The 23515-nt window shown below is 47.9% G+C and overlaps 1 protein-coding gene across 1 annotated transcript in view; it reads left to right on the top strand.

The window, feature by feature from the left end:
• The window catches only part of LOC119381631 (ubiquitin-like modifier-activating enzyme 1), a 53166-nt gene that overhangs the window by 19097 nt on the left and 10554 nt on the right, over positions 1-23515 (top strand). Inside the window, exons 6-20 of the mRNA XM_049412847.1 lie at positions 267-357; positions 1751-1883; positions 2145-2242; positions 2405-2551; positions 3211-3381; positions 4247-4351; positions 4496-4576; positions 5987-6139; positions 15081-15246; positions 16294-16490; positions 18476-18540; positions 20520-20571; positions 20744-20890; positions 21619-21693; positions 22853-23036. Of these exons, the coding sequence (XP_049268804.1) occupies positions 267-357; positions 1751-1883; positions 2145-2242; positions 2405-2551; positions 3211-3381; positions 4247-4351; positions 4496-4576; positions 5987-6139; positions 15081-15246; positions 16294-16490; positions 18476-18540; positions 20520-20571; positions 20744-20890; positions 21619-21693; positions 22853-23036 (1865 nt within the window). The remainder of the gene's footprint in view (positions 1-266; positions 358-1750; positions 1884-2144; positions 2243-2404; positions 2552-3210; positions 3382-4246; positions 4352-4495; positions 4577-5986; positions 6140-15080; positions 15247-16293; positions 16491-18475; positions 18541-20519; positions 20572-20743; positions 20891-21618; positions 21694-22852; positions 23037-23515) is intronic.

Genomic DNA, 23515 nt, shown 5'->3' with positions numbered 1-23515 from the left:
GCCGGGTAAGCGAAATATTTTCTCGGGTTCGGGCCGGGCCCGGGTCTCGCTTTGAGTCACCGGGCCGGGTCCGGGCGGGTAAACTTCAACGAGTTCCGGGCCCGGGCCGGGCCCGGGCCTAGAATCACGGCCCGTGCAGTGCTCTAGGCGAGAACACCAAACTATACCGTTTAGAAACGGCCGGGGAACGCTATGGGGGTATGCATGGGTTGCGCTACGAGATGTCGCGATGTTTGTGTCACAGTTTTCGTCCTTTTGCAATGCAGGCAGATATTCTGCGACTTCGGTGAAAAATTCCGAGTACTCGACCCAAACGGAGAGGAGCCGCTGTCAGTTTTAATCGCCTCTATCACTAAGGTGTGTAAAAAACAAACAAACAAAAAACTCGTTGTCTCGGTCTGTTTTGAAACGAACGCGTTGTGCAAGGCTTGCCAGGATACAAAGTATTTGAAGCTCTACGGCTGCTCATGCTTCCCTTATTGTTTGTATCAGCCTAACTCTTTTATCCCTCATCTTAAAGTTGTCGCACGTTAAATACTTGAAGAATAAAAGGATATCAATAAGGCATGAAGTTAGTGCATATATGCCCACATGTTGAATTATTGGGGTAAACAGCGCAATAGTTCTTGTATGTTATATCATCTTTTTGTACTAACAGGGCACGCCTTCTGTATCCTACAGGCAATTTTTACGATGTGTTTCACGACTATATTCAGATGTTATTTATTAGGGAACACAATTGAGCATTTGAAACAATAAATTTCAATGGTAAAATGCGAGAATTGCCTGTTCCACTGTTAAACATGTACTGACACAAAATTTCCCGGCCAAGATAGCCTGCGGGATCGATTCCCGTGAACATGTGTATATCATCTGCAAAATATCAACAGCGAATATAACTTGGAAGGTATTTTAAATTAATTTTGAAGTTTGCGTGAGCAGTCGACACCCTCCAGCTATTGACACCCTCAGAGGAGACCCTCGGTGACTCCCCTACTTCCCTCACGTGACCACGCTGCAACAAGTTATGATGACGTCATAGCCGCCATGTTTTTTTGCCGCGTTCGCTCCAGCAGCCTACTTCTCGGCGGCTGCTCGCGAACCGCGCGGAAGTGCGTCACAGTTCTGTGTGCTGACGTGATCGAGCGCTGCACCCGATAGGTGGTGATAGTTGCACCCAGAGGCTTGTCGCTTTTGAAGCCGAAACTGACACTGGTCGGTAATGAGGAGCCTGTAATTATCTGTCGCGCGCTGCAGCAAGCGATGTGCCGTGTTATGACTGATAGGCCCCCAGCAACAAATTGCGGCAAAAAAAAAAAAACAAAAAACAAAACGCGGGGCCATAATTTTTGTGTCAGTACCCCTTTAATCTTACGTCCTTTCCCTTTCACCTACTTGCGCTTGCTGTAACTAACCATTATATTCTTGTTTATTTATATCTATTCAGATACATTTCTAAAGCACATAACGGCGACGAAGAGATCCTCAGATTATGTTCATTTTTCAATAATAAAATGAAAAGTTGAAATATACAGATTAACGGGAGCAGAACATCAATTTAGGGATTCAAATGCATGTTTCAGAAAAGCAACCTGAAAGTGACCACTAAGAGCATCCTATAAGGCGGACAGTACAAGCGCATAAAAGGGCACAAAATGCTTTGCTCTCGATGCTCAAGTTCACGGAATTCTCACCAACTTCCTCTTATAACGTCATCTTGGCGTCATTTCTTCTCTGCTTTCCCGCAAAGGACACGGAAGGCGTAGTGACCTGCTTGGAAGCATTGAGGCACGGTTTCGAGGACGGTGACTACGTCGCATTTTCCGAAGTCAAGGGCATGACCGAGATCAACAACTGCCCGCCGATGAAAGTCAAGGTGCTCGGTAAGCGATGGCACCTCCGGCGTCTCTTTATAGCAAACTGTCTCTCGCGACGGCAGATGCGTCATCTAATAAAGCACGATTCGCACTATCGTATACCGAAGTCCGCGGCGTGTAGCTTGATGCGGTTAAGTCACGTCGCGCTAGTCCGCCGATTTGGATCCGCGGTGTCAACAAAGATTAAGCACGTGCAAGCGTGTGTTTTAGTTAGCTGTACATTGCTAATGTATTTGCTCTTCCCTCGTCTGTTTTACGCTCATCAAGGACCAGACACATTCTCCGTCGGCGATACAACGCAGTTTGGTGATTACGTCATAGGCGGCGTCGCAACGCAAGTAAAAATGCCGAAGGACATCAAGTTCGTGAGTTGCTTATACCTTTGTCTCATCGAGTTTGTAGGGCTTCGAGATTGAGTGATATCGATATGTGCCTACATCATCTCTTCGGGCTTTCCTTTCAGTACGCTGATGATTTATTCACGAGACGTGAGAGTTTGTCGTATTTCTGTTTTTGTCTCTTTTCAGAAAGCGTTCCAGGAGTCAATGGCCAAACCCGACTTCGTTGTGTCAGACTTTGCGAAGATGAGTCGTCCTCCGCAACTTCACCTCGGTTTCCAGGCTCTCCAGGAATTCCAGCACGTGCACTCGCGCCTTCCTCGGCCTTGGAATAAGGTATACGACATCGCCATAATGGGCCAGGTCACTGCATGAATACACTGCAAGGTTGTCCAAGTGGCCCAGATGAAAGTGAAACATGCACTCACTCACTCACTCACTCACTCACTCACTCACTCACTCACTCACTCACTCACTCACTCACTCACTCACTCACTCACTCACTCACTCACTCACTCACTCACTCACTCACTCACTCGCTCGCTCGCTCGCTCGCTCGCTCGCTCGCTCACTCACTCACTCACTCACTCACTCACTCACTCACTCACTCACTCACTCACTCACTCACTCACTCACTCACTCACTCACTCACTCACTCACTCACTCACTCACTCACTCACTCACTCACACACACACACACACACACACACACACACACACACACACACACACACACACACACACACACACACACACACACACACACACACACACACACACACGCGCGCGCGCGCGCGCGCGCGCACGCACGCACGCACGCACACTCAATCACTCAGTTATCCAGAGTCAGCACTATTTGTATCTACTCTTATCAGACCTCTACTGCTTCGCGATGCGCCAATCATTATAGCGCCACACATTGGTGTCCACGCACTTATCTCGCTCATTTACGTTCGTTGTGAGGCCAGTTTGCTTAGCGCGTGTGGTCACTGCAGGAAGATGCAGAAGAGGTTGTCCGCCGGGCCAAACAAAAGAACACTAATCTAGCCACACCACTTAACAATGTGGACGAGAAGGTGATCACGACGCTCTCGTACGTGTCGGCCGGCTCGCTGTGTCCCATGCAAGCAGTGATTGGGAGCATCGCAGCGCAGGAAGTGATGAAGGTGCGTTGCTGGCTATTAGCCCCTTTGGCCTTAACGTCAGGGTGGTGGCGCCACGGAAAGTCAACTCTTGAAGCTTAGCTTTTTAAACAAAATCTGTTAGTAGTATGGTAAAATTATAATCGGAGATTCACGCCGGCTGATGGCCTAGATGAGCGATTTGTCACGTATACTCGGTGGAAGTGCAATATTAGTTCCCACTGCGTTCTTGACTGTTTGAATTGGGTTTGAAAGTGATAAGGTTTTCTCGCTGTCACTTGCGTACGTAACGTGACGTATAAGTGCACATTGCGAAACTTAAATAACGCGGCATGTTATCACTGGCTCCCTAGAGGTTATTCTAGATTGTATTCGTGATTAAAAGCACTTTAGTTGAATCGCATGGCAACGAGAAATCTTATTCGCTAGACAGAGGCTTGCCGTTGAAGCTACGCAGAAAACTATTTCCTCATCCTCTCCTATAAAGAAAGAAAATGTAGAATGAAGGCGATTTGTCGCGATTGAAATTATGTAAGATTACATAGGTACATATTTTCGATTATTTGCGTTTGGAGTGCGAGAGCAGTTTTTTCGCAGAATTAGAAGACTCTGCTGCTCATGAGCCGTTAGGTAGGTATTAAGGCACATAGAACACGCAATTGTGACCCGAAAGGCAGGCCTTGACAACTTAAGATTATGCATATGCACAATGCGAGGTTAGAGTACCGTGCGTAGCCATCGGAAAAATTGTATCCAGCTTAATAGGAAGCGTCTGCTCGTTCAAAGTTCAAATGACTGTTCTCAACAAATATAGTTGTCCTCATAATCAGCCGGATTACACTCTCAATTGAATCGTCTCAAGTCACTGCTGCTTTTTCTTTCCTCACAGGCATGCAGCGGAAAGTTCGGGCCGATCCAACAGTGGTTCTACTTTGACGCTTTCGAGTGCCTCCCGCAGGATGCAGACGTGTCGGAAACGAGCGCCAACGCAATGGTGATCTTCCTAAAGCGCTGTCATAAGCTTCGAACAAACGATTTGCGGCATTCGCAGTGAACCCATCGAACTTTCGGAGCCTATGTAAATTTATTTATAATCAGATTCTGATGCCCTCTTTTACCTATTTTCGCCGCTACGCAGGAGCACACTCGTTACGCTGGGCAGGCCCGGGTTTTCGGGTCTGACGTGCAAGACCTGCTGATGGCTCAGAACTACTTTGTGGTAAGAGATTGCATGCTAGATTCTTGAACTGTTAACTGATCCTATTCTTTCCCATTGTTTTGGCGAACAAATTCGACATTACCGGTTGTCACTAAAAAATTTTCGATCGCAGTCTTTTTTACCCTTTTTCCCTATTTCGCGGGTGCTAGTTGTCGCTGTCATGCCGATTTTACAACTTGGACCGCTATGTATTTGTCCAAACATAGACGACTAACTGACGGTTAGCTGATGGATAGTTAACGAGTATAGCTCACGCGTAGTTGATGGGTGTGTTCCTCATAAAAGGTTATGTAGCACAGGGTACGCGAGAGTGACCTTCTTTGAGAATGATTGTAGTCCACTGGGATTGGCGCCCACGTAGACGAGCACAACAAGAGGCATGTCGAATGAACGAAATGGCACCAGTATGGTGCACTGAGCGAGGAGCGCTGAGCTAGCAAAAAATTGCAAATGATTCAATATTCAATTTGATATTAAATTACCATAGTGTTGCCGTTACAACAGGGACATAGCCAATATTAATGAACACTGGCAGACAGTTACCCTCATTAAGCCGACATTAGCCAGGATTTGGGACCACAGCCAATATTTTCCAGCGGTTCGCCAATATCAGCAATTATTTAGCCACCATTTGGCCAACACTAGCTAACACCAGCCATTGCTAACTAATGCTGCTAGCACGCGAGTAAACGTGATAGTTGAATTCAGTCAGAGCTCGGGTGGAAGAGCTCGGGTGGAAAAGTTACAAAGCTCGGGTGGAGCAGCCCAATGAATATATGCACTCTCAGGTTTAGTTCTAGTGTTGTGTCTAAGGACAACTTGCCGCCTTCCAGTGGTAGGGCACTTAAGTACTCTAAATCGTCTCCATTTTTTTTTCCACCGAAACACGCAGGAAGACATTGTCTTCGAAAGTAAAGAAGTATACATATCAATAAACAATGAAGAATGTTTAACTTGTGACCTATTTCCGCGTGTGCGTAGCATCCGCTAGTTTCTTTTTTTATAGTTGCACTGTGAGCAATAGATTCTAGCGTTGGATGTGTTTGTAAGATAAAATTTCCGTCAATCTCTGTGTTGGGAGGACAGTAAGTTTAGCTGGCTGGTAAGGATTCATCATAAAAGAAGTTAAAGCGTGAAAACAACGTACGCAAGAGGAGAGAACAATGCAACCCTAACGCCTTCTTGTTTTGTTCTCCTAACATCGTCCTAACACCGAGATTGGAGAAAATTTTACCTTACGAACACATCGAACCCGAAGTTAGACATACATTCACGATTGTGTCGGGCCAATGGCAACTCGCACATGCGATGTAGTTAGGCTCCTGACTTTTATTCCTTTTGAACGCTTTGCGAGTCCTAGTGAATGAAAAGTACTAATCGCACCAATCGCGTATTCCGCCACGCGCGAAGGTAGGCGCTGGAGCCATCGGCTGCGAGCTTCTCAAGAACTTCGCCATGATGGGCCTTGGCGCAAACGACGGCCTCATTCACGTGACCGACATGGATGTCATCGAGCGGTCCAACCTCAACAGGCAGTTCCTGTTTCGACCCGATGACGTTGGTGTGAGTCATATACCTACTTTATTTTGGGTTTGGGTTCTTTTTTTGTAAGACTTTCCAGGAAGCACAATGTAGAGGGTCGACCACTGACGCTTGTCCTGTTAATCGGGTGGCAATCGCCGGGCACATTCCAAGGGCTGACGTCTCGGCTCTCCGAAACGCATCGCGAAAGCGCTGGCGAACGCCGGTTGTGGTGCATGACTGCACCTATCTAGGCTAGAGGAGAGATAATGTCTTTACTGCGCGTCGTGCTTTAGAAATTAGAACGAATGTTATATTGCGCGCGCGCCTGTAAATAACGGATCAATGCTTTCGTATTTGAACGTCGCGCACGTGCGAATTTGCTTCGTGAGGCCCGTTTAAAGCTCGTGCCGTGCCTAAGATACAAGGCTATTAACCAGCGCAAGCATGCTGCCTTTCTAGCATAAAGCTGCAGGTTCACCGTGTTCGCACTCACGTTCAGCCACTCCTGTGGTAATAAAAAAAGCCGCACCTCCCCGAAGGGCATCGTGAGGAAATGCGAATGCATTTGGGTGCACCCGACGAGTGTGTGATTAATTAATAAAGAGAGACGAGAGTGTGCACGTAGAGGCGTAATTCTCGAGTTGCATTGTGTTACACTTCGTCCTAGTGGTATCGTTGCCGCGAGAGATTCGACTTCACCGACTTCCATCGCTATCAAGACACCGAAGCGCGCGCTCCCTGCATGATATATATAGGTCCGAGCGCGGACAGGAGGAGCGTCCGAGCTCTACCGCTGTCAGAAAGCGAAGGAAACGAGTTCGGGGCGGAGGGGGAAAGAATGCGAGCGTCTCCTCTCTCCACTCAGCGCGAAGCGCCGAACAGACGCGACAACTCTCGCGGCCCCACGCCGACGAGAGGATCGGTACCCAGGCAAGGGGGTCACACTTTTGCACAGCAGACGAAGTCAGTGCGCACGGATATGTGGTCATTCCATACCACCGGGCGGTTGAAAGCCGCCTCGCTTCCCGCTCTACGCGAACGGGTCCGTCGCGACGAAAAAGATCGTCGCGCACGAGACAAACGTAGCTGAGTTGTGCCTGCTGGTTTCTGGCCAGCGAGCGGCTTGAATTGCTCGCGCGAGAAAGTTGCGCGCGCAGACGACCAATGCACCCATGCCGAAAGCGCGGCGAGCGAAGGAAGCCAGTTCGGGGCGGAGGGGTAAAGAATGCGAGCGCCTCCTCTCTCCGCCGAGCGAGCTTCGCGATGCGAGCGCCCTCACCGGGTACACTCCTCCTCTCCCTTACCCTCCGCTGTTCCGCGATGCAAGCGCCATCACACACCCGCGCGCTCATCCTGTCCCTTACCCTCCGCCGCTCACTACCTGCTCCGGTTCCTAGGCGCGGCGCAGCTGTTGCTAGGGGCGAGGAGGAGCGCGCGCGGAGAGATCTGTGCGCACGCCGACCAGGGACGCACGACAACCCCCGGCTAAGAAATGCATTCGCATTTAAAATTACGCCATTTCCCGCTAGAGGGGACCATGAGGCGATGCGAAGCCGGAGCACTTGCACGATCGCGTTCCGTTGGCGTTCTTTGGGCATGCTACCGACCTCGCGTCGTGGAACGCGAAGAGGAACGCTACGCGCGTCTTGTCTTCCCTCTAGCCTGGCCGTTAATTCTCACCGGGCGAGCGGGGAACGCGGTCGGCAGGCGTGCGAGAGGGGGGCAGCGTAGGAGAGGAGAGAGAGTGGGAGGGGACGCGCATGCGCTGGTGCTCATCGCGGCGTTGCGCAGGAGAGAATTTCGGCATGTCTAGCCCGCGTTTCAGAGGAAGAGTGGAAAGGGGGAGGCGAGAGGGGAAGTGGAGAGGAGGAGTGGAGAGGGGAATAAGGAAGTGGGGAGGGGAGTGGAGAGGGTATGCGCATGCGCAGTAATGGTGGTCACGCCGCACACCACCACCACCGGATTGAACTCCGCCATAAGATACTTCGCATCTAAACATCACAGCATATCCACGTGGTGAATGATGATGAGTGGGGCGAAGCGAACTCGCGCTGCAGCACGGCGATGGCATTGCCGCGAGTGTGGTCCTTCTTGATGGAAGATATTGTGACTAGATTGAGAACCACAATCTGTTGCACACACCGCAACTATGGCCGAAACTGTTATCAAGGAAGTCCCGCTGGAAGCGCGCGTCGGCGCCTTCGGGCCGCCTGATGCGTTTTGCAGCCACTTCACGTGCACGCACAGCTTCGGGCTCTGCCTGCCGGTACGCGCGCTTTCTCGCCGCTTCACGGTCCTTCACATTTTGAAGATCTGATTCGCGCCGCAGCCGTGCAGCTTCGGCCTCGCGGGCTCGAACGGCGGGGTCTTCGCGCCGCAGCCGTGCAGCTTGTCGAGCAGCTTCGGCTTCGCGGGCTCGAACGGCGGAATTTGCTTCGCGGCGTCGACGTGCAGCTTCGGCCTCGCGGGCTCTCACCTCAGGATTCTGTCTGCGAGCGCGCTGCCGCCGCCTTCCGTGCCCTCCGTTCCGCAGCCTTGTCTTCCATCTCGCGACTCCGAGCTAAAGAGAAAGCGTGCCAGGAGGGAGCCTCATGGCGCGTTACTTCTGAAACGTCGTCTTCTTCTTCTACTGCATACCAGAACGCGCGCAGTAAAGAAGAAAGAATGCCACACAGGCGAACACGCACGAGAGTCTCACTCGTCAACGTCGTCTTCTTCTGCTACTGCATACCAGAACGCGCGCTTCTCACGAGCTAGAGGTGGCTACTACAACGCTACAAACGGAGGATGGGCAGACCAACGGCATAAGGAGCTTCGCCCCTAAAAATCAGAAAATATAACGCACAACCGCACATAGAGGAGAAGAGAGACACGTGATCTTAAGAACAAACCTGGAAAAAGAGGCTTTGGTGAACGGGACCGAAGGGCCACATATGCAAAATTGTAGACAATGCTGACGTTGATCATAGTTGGACGAATGTGGTTTGCCAACGGGAGAGAAAGAGCGCGTTTTTAATTAGATGGTTTTACGCCTCAAAACCGCGATTACACTATGCGGCAAGCCGTAGTGGAGGACTTCTTGATTATTTTGAGCACCTGGGTTTTAAGAATGGTCGATTAGCACTTTTAATCAATTAATGATTAATAGTTCACCAGCTCAACCATTAATTGAGGAATCCCTATCGATGAGAGTTATTTCGTCGATTAATTGATTAATCGCTATTTCTGGCGGGTGCACTCAAAAAGGCTCCGTGAACTCCCGCGCCGCGCCGCTGCTGCGCCGGACCCGTGGGCTTTCCGCGATCGGGAAGCGCGCGGAAAGCGAGGGGCGTCTGCTACGCGCTGTAGTTTTTTGCGCCGCGTTTCCACACAGGGCACTTGAAGTCTACTTAACTTTAGTAATGCGGTGCGGAATGGAGCTTATCCATCTTTAAGCGTGGTGTTAGTGCTGGGGCAACAACAGAATGCAAAAAATCATGTGTCAAGCGGCATCAGCATGGCCTAGTTCCGATCACAGAGTTTAAGAACGTTGGTGCGTGCGTAAAAACGCGCAATACGGACACGCACAAGCAAACAACGAAAAAAAAACCCTTATTTGCATGAGTAATCGGGCAATAGCATCACGCATGCTCGAATTAAGAGTAATAAAAAAAAGTAAACTGCACGCGCAGTCAGCTGAAATACTTACGCGCAGTGACCGCTTCACACTAGGAGCTTTTTACTCATCGTCGCCACTGGTTTGCTAGCCACATGCACACCGCTTTATTCGACAATTCATTAGCCTCCACTAGCTCTTTATTATGGACGGAGCACACCGGGAAGACGCAAGGGAAACAAAAAAAAAAGAAAGAAAAATAAGAGTAGATACGGTCATACGACCGCAATACTGTTGGCATATTTTTGCTTCTGAGGTAGCGTACAACGAGGCTCACTGTGCGCAAAGATTTGAAAGAAAAGCAATGCCAGGTAAACTAACCTTATTCCACAAGTTTTTGCATAAAAGGCGTAATATAGAAAATGCTTTACAAATATCGAGATATCATGAAAGATAGTTACAAATGCCCCCATTCTTGCTGTGCAAGCTGCCTGAACTAAAATACGGCAAGAAATTGACAGATAGAAGTGTAATATCTCAATCACTTCAGAAAATTAGAAAATTGTTCAAATGCAGAGATCCCTTATGTACCTAGCCTGAAAAAAAATGCATCATGCGATAATATATATATATATATATATATATATATATAACGTCAGTATGAAACGTTCGCGCGAGATGCGTGCATTGCTTCAAGCCTTCAACATACGAAATGAAAACAGTCAAACAACTCATTCTCAACTTCAGATGTTCTCGCGGTTCTCGGAGGTTAGCGTTCGCCCGGTTCAGAGACTTTACAAAAAGATGTGGACGAGTAGTTACATAAAATAAAATTATTTCCGTGGCAGTTGAGTGCGCGCCAACAGGGCACCCGACCGAAATTTCCTGCTTTTTCCTGATGACCTCAAAATAGCGTCCACCACAATTTCGTTCTGAAGCTGCGGAGTACTTAAAGAGCGAGTCTGCTCATCTCTTGAATAAAAATAAAGATATGACCAGAGGGGTAAAGCAAGCCTCTTTTGTCTCGCAGAGGCGTGCAATCAGCTGCTCTTAACTGAGAATCACGTTTGTTTTCGGGCGATCGCTCGTAACATGAAGTGAGGCATACACGATGTTGCACTGTTATCGTTTCATTTGCTTTTGTTTGTCCTTTTTTTAAGGCTAAAGCCTTAGATGCCTCATTAAACACGAAAATTGACCGTCGGAATCCCGCGTAGGCAACACGAGTGATGCACAAAATCATGACGCGATGACGTCGACAGAACTTGTGTCGTCATTATGACGTCCTTCAACGTGACGTCATATGATGACGCCACCACGTGACATGGTCGCTTTGCATTGCCTCCGTGATCGGGGGGCGATAACGGAGGCAATGTAAAAGCCGGTGAGGTGCAGAAAGCTTGCAATGCCTTCGATCGTGTTGGCAGTCCGAAACCACGTTATGTACAGAAGAAAGCTTTCTGAGAGGGGCGAGGGAGGTTCAATGCATCGACTGACGAAAAAGATGGATTTCGTTTTGGAGTCATCTCAGGCGAATGCATAAGGGACCATGTTTTTTTTTTCATTTAATTTTTTCGCATACATTTTACCTATGCGGTCAGTTCTTCAAAATGTATGGGTAAGTCTTACATGTTGACATCGATATCGGTGACCACCACATTTTTTATAACCTGACGGAAACAAATCGTCAGACCACACATCGTCAGAATTATTTCTGGCTACAGAAAGCGGGTTTGCGCGCCACACACCATATTATTATTGTTAGTCGTTACGTAAACGGCAAGCATGTCAGGTTAGTGATGCCATGACCTATCGGTCGTGTTGGGCATACGTACATTCGTGCCCCTCCGTGCCAATTTTTGTGTATACCAAGTGAACGAGACGCGAGTTACGCGAGTAATTTTTTACTTTTGGTACCGCGGCCACGCCGACTGACACATTCGGCTTCGCATGAAATGGCTTGAAACAGCAGAGCGCCGGAGGCAGCCTTGTAAAACAAATCAAATGCACGAAATAAAAGATAGGATATGAAGGGTGCAAACGCGTTAGCACGCATGAGCTAGTTACTGCGTGAATATGTGCTATGTTCTCCTGGTTATCTCCAGTTTATTCTCTCCTGGAGCAAGTTCACGTTCGTCATTCCACGCGAAAGTAAGTTAAGCGCCTTTTCTCACGATGAAGTGCGCGCAGGATGCGTTCCTCAAACAGCCACGGAAGTGTGGACCAATGCGGTGACAAACTAGCTGAAAGGATGTATACAAAATCCTCGTTTCACAATACACAAACTAACAAACGCGTTCTCTGTGTGATGAGTCGCTGTAGTATTATGTTGCAGTGATGCAGTATTAAATATTGCCCAAATCTCCGCAATTTTAGCTAATAGCGGCCAAAATATCACGAGCGTAGCAGACGCTCGCCGCTTTGACGCGGCTTCCGCCGCGGAGAAAGCCCACGGGTCCGGCACGGCAGCGCCGCGGCGCGGAAGTTCACCGCAAAAGGCCCTCGCTCCTACCATGTATTCGCGCGGCGCTTTGGACACTCTCCCTATTCTAGGTCACTCTAACCAATCGCTACACAAGAACGACATTTTTTATTGCGATAGGAATTATATGGAGACTCTCGACGGAATTTTGCCATCGCCGTCATGTCCCGTTTATGTATATGTGTGTACATATAAATAAAAGCTACAAATAAAAATTCAAAAGAAAAAAATTGCGAAGCGCGCGACTGGGGATTCGAACCTGCGACCACTCGCTCTGCAGCGCACAGCCTTAGAAAATTACGCCATGCGTAAGTCGTTTTCCAGGATACTAACGGCAGAATACAAACGCACGCGGCGTTGGGTGAAAAACACGGAATGCGACACGTGGTGAAATGCGAGCTGCGGGCCCTTCTGCATCGTTGCCCGCGCTGCGTTTGCGTCGTATTGCTGGCCACCCACGTTAGTTTTCCCTTTCGGGGTTGTAGCGCCGCGCCATTCGTGGGCAGTCGGCCAGGGAAATAATATAAAATTTGGGGGAGGGGGCGAATTATGTAGGGAAGGGTGTTTCAGCTCTATTAACATGAAACCCGCGGAGGGGCGAAGCATGCTGTGTGCGCTGGTGTTTCCCACAGCTAAATCACTGCTAATGGGCAATGAGAGACAGAAGAGAGATTAGAAACAGAGACCCGCTGTCCGTTTTTAGTTAATGTGCACGTTGCGAATATTTATTGTTCAACTACGCACAAGAGAAATCTCCCACCGGCGCTACATTGCAGATCAAGATCCCGTGCCGTGGTGGTAGGTTAACGGTTGTGTAGCGCGAGCGTTCGGTTTTCAATCAAGAAAGTCGCTAGCAGACTCTGCCTGCGTCTCCGTTGTCTCTCGCGGGTGAGGGCGCGTTCTCGTTCCTTGCGAGCTGGTAGTTGAGCGTTCATCGCAGAAAGAGCGTTTCCATAGTCAACGCACGCAGGTCGCTTTCTCTCGCCACACGGCGAGCGCTGAGGCAGTGGCGCCCTCTCTTGCGCTCAAGCAAATGAACTGTCACGACAGGACACGACGATGCACGCCGACACGCCGAGACCATATGGTGCTTCGCCCCTAAAAGAAGAGTGGCCCGTGGCTCGTGGTGGCGCGAGCTAGTGGAAACGCTTTGGCTCTTGCAGGCTTATGCCACAGGAGGGAAGAAACGAGACGTCTGTACCAGGATCATAGTTTATATCTTGTAACAAAGATGATAGTGTATTAGATACGCGGAGACATGAAATTATATTGAGATCGGTGCAGGGACAAAGAGGTAAAGGAGTAAGAAGGACAAAGAAGTGCGTTAGCGCTGCAATTTTAGCCCCAGGAATATGTACCAACTAGACCCTAATGAAGTTTTATTTTTGTGACCAGAATCGACGCCCTCACGGAACCCGAGCCGTGGCTTCACATGTCACTGCCAAGCGCTGTCTTCATTTTCTTCTCTTGAGCTCGCGCGCTCTCCGGTTTTGTTCGCCACCCAAAGGGGCTGCAGGATATTGGGTCAACGCGAGCGCAAGATTTCGAGAGTGGCTTGCGTTCTGCGCATGTCCTGGCGGCTCGCAAATTTCTTGGGTCCCCAATTCTAAAACTGTCTAGTGCTTCACCGGCGTTGGGATGTGCGCCTCCGACTTGTACTTTGGCATACAGGGCGTGGCCGACCATGCTGGCGCGCTCATCTCTTGAGGGGGAGTTTTGTAAGTCTCGTGCTTTCAACGCAAAGTTTGCTTTGAAGGTATAGACTGCACGAAAGTCACTTTGCTCGCTGCAGAGGCCGCGTTTGCGAAAGGAGTGAGCAGCTAGCTACAAGAGCCAGAGTAGGGGCTAGTTGAAGTAAGAACTGTCACAGTTCGCGCTCGTCCTGTGTTTACCTGTGCGTTCTTTTCGTGCGTCCTTCTTTGTGTTTGAGCAGCGCGCTGCAAGTGTCGAGCTGGAACAGTTAGTTCGCACTCGCCTTGTGTGTTTTCTTTTCCTGCGCCCTTTGTGCTTGAGCAGCGCGCAGCAAGTTTCTAGCTGCTTGCCGTTCTTTCTGTGACATTGCAATTTCTTGCTATCGCACTCCTTGCTTCGCCCTTGAGGCGAAACTGACTTTTTTTTTTTGCTAAGAACGTATGCCCGATAAAACGAGGAAACATATGCAGCACATGTTTTCACGGAGAGTTCTCTCGCCGAAATTGACGTCGCCACGTAGTGCATGCGTAGTGCGGTAGAAGAGAGGGAAAGGGCTTGACTTCGACGGCAGCGCCATTAGTGTGGCTCGAGAAAACAGTCAATAGAGTTTCGCTCTCACTCAACCACCATGCAGTATAACTTCAGCGTCACAGTCGTACCTTTTCCTCAGAATTCTAGTACGATGTCATAATTTTCGCGTCGCTCCTGTCACTGTCCGCAAATCGAATAATAGAAAAGCTTTAATCGATTACGTTGATTAAATGAAAGTTAAACATAGGTTAAGATTAATCGTTTTGCGCAGGCTTTTTCAGCTATAAATCTGTTAATCGTTCATCGATCGATATTGCCATCTCTACCGGGTTTCTTGAAGGTGTACCTAGCTGTGTAAGTACGCGTATGTTTTCGCATTTCGCCACCATCAAAGCGAAATGCGGCCATCGTGGCAGAGAATCCTATCCGCGCCCTCGTTATTAGCCGCGGCGCACCATACCCGCTGAGCTAACACGGCGGGCATTGCAGAAAGTGTACTCAGAGGCGAAAAGTTTTGTTGACTAGCACGCGTTGCTCTAGAGTGGACCCGAGGCCGCATTGCATAATTGTGCGTTTGTTGCGCCCGAACAATAGGCTTTAACTTCTTATTGGAACAAGGCTTTGAGACCTAGCTGTTACGCCGATTGGTCTTGATCACGCGTGTCTGATGCCGCGCGCAGCAAATGAAGTCCACGACGGCCGCCAGAGCTGTGCTTGAAATGAACCCCGAGCTGAACATCGCCGTACACGAAAACAGAGTGGGTCCAGAGACAGAGAACGTCTACAATGACGACTTCTTCGAATCTCTGGACGGCGTGGCCAATGCGCTGGACAACGTGAACGCACGTGAGTGTGCGGCCATCTTGAAGAAAAACTAGCCTGGGTAATTGCCGAAGCTCGGGAACGCATTGCGGGAATAGTGTCGTGCGGGGTACTTCGTACGGAGCAGAATAATCGCTGCACGTGCCATTCATCTTGTTGAAGGTGCTTGCGTGGTTCCTAAAATTCGGCATTATAACTAACAGCGCTGCTTCATGCGGGAGCCGACTTACTAACCTCGAAAACACCCTCCCCTCACCGCTCTTTGCCCGACTGTCATTTTTACCGAGGGTCAAACGTATACCTTGAGGGTTCTGTTGACGTTGTCATCGCAAATCTGGAGGTGGCTAGAGGTCAAATTCTACGTGCACCTCCTTCACTTGGCAGGACCAAGGAGCTGTTCTGCACATTCAAGACTTCTCGGTAAAACGCTGAAGAAATAAACGTCGTTATCATCATTGATGTTATTATTTGTCACTTCATTTGCAGTGTGATTACTCCAGCTGAATCAAGGAAATGGCATACTATGCAGGATGCCTGCTTCCCCCCCTCCTCCTCCTCCCCCCCCCTCCGCAATTCCATCATTTATGGCGCATGGTGTCCCGGATTTACGGCGCAGTCAATTACGACGTAGCGGTGTCTTCGCAAGCACAGTTGCTGTAGGCGCCCTTGCAGTAGCGCTTGTGTCGGCTTGTTACTTCATCCGTTGCCCTCGAATGTTCCTGCGCTAGGCTACAAGCCAGTTTACCATGAACCTAACAAGCCCAAATCGGTATCCTTACGCTAACAGTGTTTACAACTGGCAACGTCTCTCGCACACACGTTCCTTCCATTACGGGCACAGTCAAGGTGTCCACCGAAAAGCGAAGCGTGTCAATCGAATGGGAAGGCGACGGAAAAAGGGCGCGATATCGCGTTCCGCTCTTAAAAGCGGGGCTTAAGCGTTGTCTAATCTTTGAAATGCGACGACTGCTGCACGTGGCGCATCGCTAATCATTTATCGTGCATAATAATTAGCGCCGCTGTCGTAGCAAATGCGTTCGAGCCCGCGGCTGATTAAGAGACGTCGTGCAGGCCAGTACACGGACAAACGCTGCGTGTACTACCGGAAGCCCCTGCTCGAGTCTGGCACTATGGGAACCAAGGGCAACGTGCAGGTCGTGAAGCCCGACATGACCGAGTCCTACTCGTCGTCCCACGACCCGCCCGAAAAGTCGATACCGGTCTGCACCATCAAGCATTTTCCCAACAACATCGAGCACACCCTGCAGGTACGTATTCTTTATTTCACTTCTAGAGGAGGAAGAGTGGAAATAAAGTTAGTTGATCTGGAGAGCAAGCGACGTAATCCGAGAGGTCTCCTTCAATTTTAAATATTCTATGGGAACCTATATTCAAGGTTGCGCGAGGTCCCGCTGTGGCTCGCCAAGTCATCCAATTCTCTCAGGTTTACCGCTCCACCTCTTCGAAAACGTTAACGATTTGTAACAAAAGTCGTCTGTTGTGTTGATAGCACTCCAATAACGGTCGTTCACTTGTCATTCTTTCCTCTGTGTTGGTCGGCAAGAGTTTTCGATGCCCACCTTGCACGCGCACAATTTGTTAGGCCTCAAGATGTCGATATATTGCAAAAAAAATCACTCAAAGCAGTGGCGCCATTCTTCTTCACCGAAACGTAATGAAAAAAAAGAAATATTTTAGGCATTCGTTGTCGACTGGTTCAATCCTCGGGGCGACGAACTTCAATGCAGATCGTTTCAAGGATGTAGTACTGCGTTACGAAAGTTGCTCGGAAGTTAACCCAAATACGAAGAAAACTGCAGCTTTGTGCTAAACTAAAACAGCCATAAAATTGTTTTACTAATGAAAGTATTTTTCTTTATAGCGAAACGACACTTATTTTAGGAATTCCCCTCGTGTCACCGCTTTCTTTGTACGCTAACGCGATTAGGCGGGGATGGGAACGCACACATAAATTAACGGCGCTCAAAAATAGGACTTTGCATGAAAACATGAAAACTGGCCGGAGATTTGCACGAACATAACTGACTGATTCAGGAGACAGCATTATACCGAGTTGTTACGCCAGTGACGGAGACGTTTATTAATGCATGATCCGCGAGCCATGTGCATAACCACTGTGCTGTTAAACGCATTGGAGAACATGCACAGCGTAAAAACTTTTTATTGACCTTTAGCATCTGTTTATCTTCATGATGCATCTCATCTGTTTTGTAAAACCGCGCATGACGTGACGTATAGATGCAGGTTTAGAACGCACTGTCAACCCTTCAAAACGATTGGTTCTTGTGCGCACGCTTTATCACATTGTCGTGCTAATGAGGTTCAAAGTCTGTGATGCTACTATCGCTTTGAGCTTTGCAGGATTTCGCTTCGTACTAAATCATATGTTCAGTGAGTACCGACAGAAACGTACTTGCTATTTGAAAACGTACCTGTCAAAACAGCTTCTCCTAATTCATGTTTAGCTTTTCATTCCATTTCTTTTGTTGTTGTTGCAAACCGCACGGATTTGACGTCTTCCTGACAGCACACAGAAATGGATTCATGTTGAAAGTTCAGGAATGTGATTTCCCCATTACAATGTTTTGCAGCTGGTTCGTTAAGAGTGGGGCCCCAATAACGAAACCTTTTTGAATGAAAGAAATCCTGCCATTGGCTGACAGCATTCCGTAACGATGTATTCAGCAACAAGATCGGCTAAAACTTTCCGCTGCGAACAGTTGAAGCGTAAGAGACCTTTGGGAACACGGGCCCTGTAATTGGGTTTTTCTGAAAAGCGGCGTTGCTGTGGCGACTTCACAAAACTCAGTTTGGCCGGTTTTCTTAGCGTCAGCACGTGCCGCCATGCTCGTACTCTGCAGCTCGACCTTTTACGTAACCTTAGACGTAAAGCTGTTAACTGGGTCAAAGCTTCTTACTTGCCATTGTGCAGACAAATCAGTGTGAGGGCATTTTATTCTGCAACTTGCCAGCACATTCGGGAAAACAGGAGGCAACAGAAACGACTTGCAATCGCATCAGAACCCTTCGCAAGAGGGAACGTTTTAAGTATTCTCGACGGTACACACAATATTAGTGAAGGAGGGCGGTCAATCCTAAGCCTACGTTCGCAAAGCTTGGTCTACTGAGAGAAATTAAACATTACATACTTTGCTCATATGCAGCGCTATTTTAAACGTTGGTGCTGTGTTAAAAATGTCGTATGGGAAGCGATCGACATTTTTCTTTCCAGTGGGCACGAGATGAATTCGAGGGTCTGTTCAAGCAGGCGGCCGCAAACGCCGTCCAGTACTTAAAGTGAGTATATAAAAGGCAGAGTACCAGCGAGTGCATGCAACTATTCACAATATGACATCTACTGCAGACACTGTTTCCTTTCGCCAAGAAAATCTAATTTAGCTTAAATATTTCTTAAGGTCGAAAACTTGAATTCGACATCGTTGGTTCGCTAGCGGTACAGTGAGCGATTCTACGTTCAAGCGTTCAAGCAAAACACAGTGGGGAGGCGCATGTTCGATCTATTCACGCTGCGTCGGTTGACGACAGCGATTGCATTACGAATGAACGTCCCACACACCTTTATTATTTGTCTGCTTGCGGTGATCGGTCGCATTTGACGGTGAAAAATGGCTTTGTGTTTTGAGCATAAGGCTATCCGCTGGTTTCAAAACCTACACTGCTTATAGAAGTCAGAAATCAGCTTCGAACCGACAAGGATGATCGCGGGCAGAATGTGGTCAACGTACCGTGTGTTGATTATCCGGCTCTCCTTACGCTTCAGCACAGTCGTTAATAGAACGCACCAGGCTGAATAGGACACGCCATGCTGAGTATGGGGAGAATATGACTTTTAAGGGCTCGTCTTTTTTTGTTAGACACAATATTAATGAAAACTAACGAACAATAATGCCAAGGAAAGTATAGAGGGTGTTATTTGTAATAATTGGGACATAAATGTGAAGAAAGTAAAGTGGACGAAAAGATAACTTGCCGCCGGCAGGGACCGAACCCTGCGACCTTCGAATAACGCGTCCGATGCTCTACCACTGAGCTACGGCGGCGGTCATCCCCCCGTCCACTTTATAGGGTTTATATGTGCATTTAAGCATATGAGTTTTAGTCAGCGCCGATCGCAGCCATGGCGGCGCGTGTGGAACACTCTTCTTCTGACTTTTTTGCCTTACGTAGCACGTGATCTTTTTACGAGCTGGCAGCTGACCAATAATCCCTCGTATACTAACTGAAGGCATCAAGTCTGCCTGAGTGAGACCCTCGCTATGAATGAAGGGAATATGACTTTTAAGGGCTCGTTTTTCTTTGTTAGACACAATAGTAATGAGCACCAACAGACAATAATGCCAAGGAAAGTATAGGGGGTGGTACTTGTGTCCCTGCCGGCAGCAAGTTATCTTTTCGTGCACTTTACTTTCTTCACATTTACATCCCAATTATTACAAATAACACCCCCTATACTTTCCTTGGCATTATTGTCTGTTAGTTCTCATTAATATCACGCTGAATATGGACATACCAGGCTGTCTGCGACCACGCACACGTGTGTGCTTGGTTGAAGGCATCATTTAACCTGCGAATGTGTGTTTAGTGTTTCTCGGAGAAGGGACGACACGAAAGTTCGCCGAGGCCACACAATGGAGGCGCGCCGTTTAATAGTATTGCTTATGCGAATTGTGAAGAAGACATCCGCCGTGTTGCTTACGTTGGCCTGTGAATTCGCACCCAAGTTCTGCATCTATTACATTAATCGGTGCTCTCTCATCACCTGACTGCTAACTGTCGCCGAAACGGTTGCGACTACAGAAGCTTAAAACATATCAACATTTATAGAAACGCGAAACTGATGCTGACTGAGCACCCAATTTACAACTCAAATATGTGTTTACTTAGACGTGACGTCAGAGTCATTGTTCTGGGCATGCAAACCCGTAAAACGTTCTGTACTGTGCGAGTGACACACATACGCACGCACACGTACGCACATCAACTACGCAGCAATGGCGTAGCCGGCTTGAATACTTAGAGTAGCAGATCTAAGCAATGTCCTAGAACTTATATTCGCTGCATTATCGCCATACATTTAGTACACTGGCCCGGTGTTGCGCTTCATGTTTCTCGGTCACTGGCTTTGTTGCGTTCATACCTTCATTGTCCTGTGGACAAAATCTTCATATTGGTTTCATCTAATCCGTTCAGTTGGTGTCGTGATCGCATCGCGTATAATGCAATAAATTAATGTTTTTGTTCATTGTCCATTACAGTGACCCCGAGTTTCTTCCGAAAATGACGCGAAGTCTACCACTCAGCCAGCAGGTAAGAAACATGTTTCCCCCTTAATTTATTGCTTCATTCCGCAAATACTTCGCAAGTTGTCCGGCATTGCGGCAGCGTTGGCTCGTAGCGCGCGCAAACGATGATTCACAGATAACGCGGCAATATGGCGCAAGGTGAGTGGATAGGTTTATCATCTCCATTTTCGTCGCAGGTGGTGACGCTGGAGGAAGTAAAGAAAATTCTGCTCGATCAGCGAGCGACAGTCTTCGACGACTGCGTTGTCTTCGCTCGGCTACGGTTCCAGGATCAGTACGACAACCAGATACGATTGCTGCTTCGCAACTATCCAGAGAATCACGTACGAGCTCTCATTTCTCGGGCAGTGCGAGCGAAATAGACGGAGATGTGGTGTTACCGTGTACCTACTGAACGGGGATACCGACGACCAATAATAGCTTAGCATAAATTGATACATACGGCACGTTTGTTATAGTTAACCCAGTGTTAGCGGTCTTAATCCGACTGGTGAAGGAGAATAAGAAGCACGGTAATGAATGTCAGTGTAATATCTTCGTATTAAGAAACTGTCATAATCTTGACATTTTCCGAATGGTGCTGCTTAACTACATAGCAATATGCGTAGGAGTGTACCAGTGTACTTAGAGGTAAGTAGACAAGGTTGAGCCAACTTTTACTGCGCACTAACTGCCGTGAAGTTCATGACGGGGTTAATGAGAACTGCTGGAGTTTACGTGCCAAAACCAAGGTATGATTGATGCACGCCTCGTTGGAGGACTCGAGATTAATTTAGACAACCTAAATTTAAGCACACGGGTGTTTTTGTTATTTCGTTTTCATAAATATTTGGCCACCCGTGGTCATAATGGAACGCTGACGCTATTGCTGATTTGGTAGCATTAGGCTAAAAGGAACATGGGACGTGGGAAACTGCAAACAATAGACAGAGACGTTTCGAATAATTCTCGGTGTCCACTGCTAGTAGGTTCGTTTCTCTCTCGACTGATATTGACGCTGAATTTGAATTACACAGCGGGCTTGACCTTTCTCAACTACTCTTCCTCGCAGACCACGAGCTCCGGTGCTCCCTTCTGGTCTGGCTTCAAACGGTGCCCTCACCCCATTGAGTTCAACCCCAACAACGTAAGAGTATACACAAGTCGTGCGAGTGTTTGTGTGTTTGTATGCGTGCATTTGTGTTTGCACATATGTAAGGCGCGTGTGTGGTGATGCAGAAAACTTGAGCTAGTTGGTGTCCGCTCATGATGTGGGATATGCAACGCTCATACAGATGAAGAAGTACGCCGATTCTGAACTAAGTTTTCTTTGGGAAACAAGGAAGGAAGATAATAATAATAATAATAATAATAATAATAATAATAATAATAATAATAATAATAATAATAATAATAATAATAATAATAATAATAATAATAATAATAATAATAATAATAATATCTGGGGTTTAACGTCCCAAAACCACGATATGATTATGAGAGACGCCGTAGTGGAGGGCTCCGGAAATTTCGACCACCTGGGGTTCTTTAACGTGCACCTAAATCTAAGTACACGGGCCTCAAACATTTTCGCCTCCATCGAAAATTTAGCCGCCGCGGCCGGGATTCGATCCCGCGACCTTCGGGTCAGCAGCCGAGCGCCATAACCACTAGACCCCCGTGGCGGGGCAAGGAAGGAAGAATCCAAGTCGTAACGAATAACGCGTGTGAGAACCTTTAGAAGTGGCTCACTTGCGGACACAAAAAACGTATGCAATGCGTATACCACACGTGCTGATCAAGAACCGTTATTCAATCAATCAATCAATCAATCAATCAATCCATCAATCAATCAATCAATCAATCAATCACTCAATCAATCAATCAATCAATCAATCAATCAATCAATCAATCAATCAATCAATCAATCAATCAATCATCAATCAATCAATCAATCCACTTTTATAGACTGACAGATTGAAAATCAATTCTTAATCAGTACCTGCGGTGCTTATCAAGATTATTTTCGCTGTTCTGTAGCCAGTTAACTGCGGACAGACCTACCTGCCCTCTTTTTTTTGTATGAACGTCTCTGTTATGTCTCGGGTCTGCTGTGCTATGCCCCATTACCCGTGTTTCTACTTTTTCCATCTGCCTTTATGTGAGAGCTGCACAAACCGCATCATGAATGTGTCCGTATAGTCTTTGGACGTTACTGTTGTCGAAGTTAGTTTTATTGCTCGAATTACAATACAACGCTCGAGACGCCTCTACGACTAGCGCTTTACTCTGGCGTTGTGTCGCAGGCCTTGCACATGGATTACATCGTGGCTGCAGCGAACCTGCGAGCAACGATGTTTGGCATTCCGCGAATTACGGACCGTGAGGCGATCGCTGAAATGCTCAAAGTAGTTGAAGTTCCAGCATTCGATCCACTACCAAACGCGAACGTCGCCGCGGGCAACACCACCGTTGCAGTGGCACAGAGCGGTACGTGTTTAGGTTATGCAAGCCGTTTCTTTCGGCTTTGCATGTTCGTAATTCGTAAATATAGCACGGCTATATGAAGCAGAGATAGAAAACCTAGGAAAGCGTAGAGAACATTAGCCATGGTTTCAGTTTTAATGCCGAAATAGCGTCGAAACAAAGTAACTGAAAATGCCTAGCGTACTGAAGGTCCTCATAAAGCAATGTCCATAATCAGATGACAAGGCGGCATAGTGATCGGGTTGCTTCGTTACGGTAAAGAATGAGGACCGTAAACAAGTAAGGCCGGAGATTAGTGATTATAGGATTAATCGATCATCTGATCACGTGCACGCCTATGGTGACGCAATGGAAAAGGCAGTAATAGACAAAAAGGTGCAGTCTCCTGTGAAAGGTCGTTTAGAGAGGTATGAATGGTAACGTTTTACAATGTAGGTTAATTGCGTGAGCAGCTGCGAGATCCTTCTCTTTCCAATGCTGGA

Source organism: Rhipicephalus sanguineus, chromosome 2 (assembly GCF_013339695.2).
Source record: "Rhipicephalus sanguineus isolate Rsan-2018 chromosome 2, BIME_Rsan_1.4, whole genome shotgun sequence".
Lineage (NCBI taxonomy): Eukaryota > Metazoa > Arthropoda > Arachnida > Ixodida > Ixodidae > Rhipicephalus > Rhipicephalus sanguineus.
Note: the sequence above shows the minus strand (reverse complement) of the source record. Positions and strands in the feature narration are given on the sequence as shown.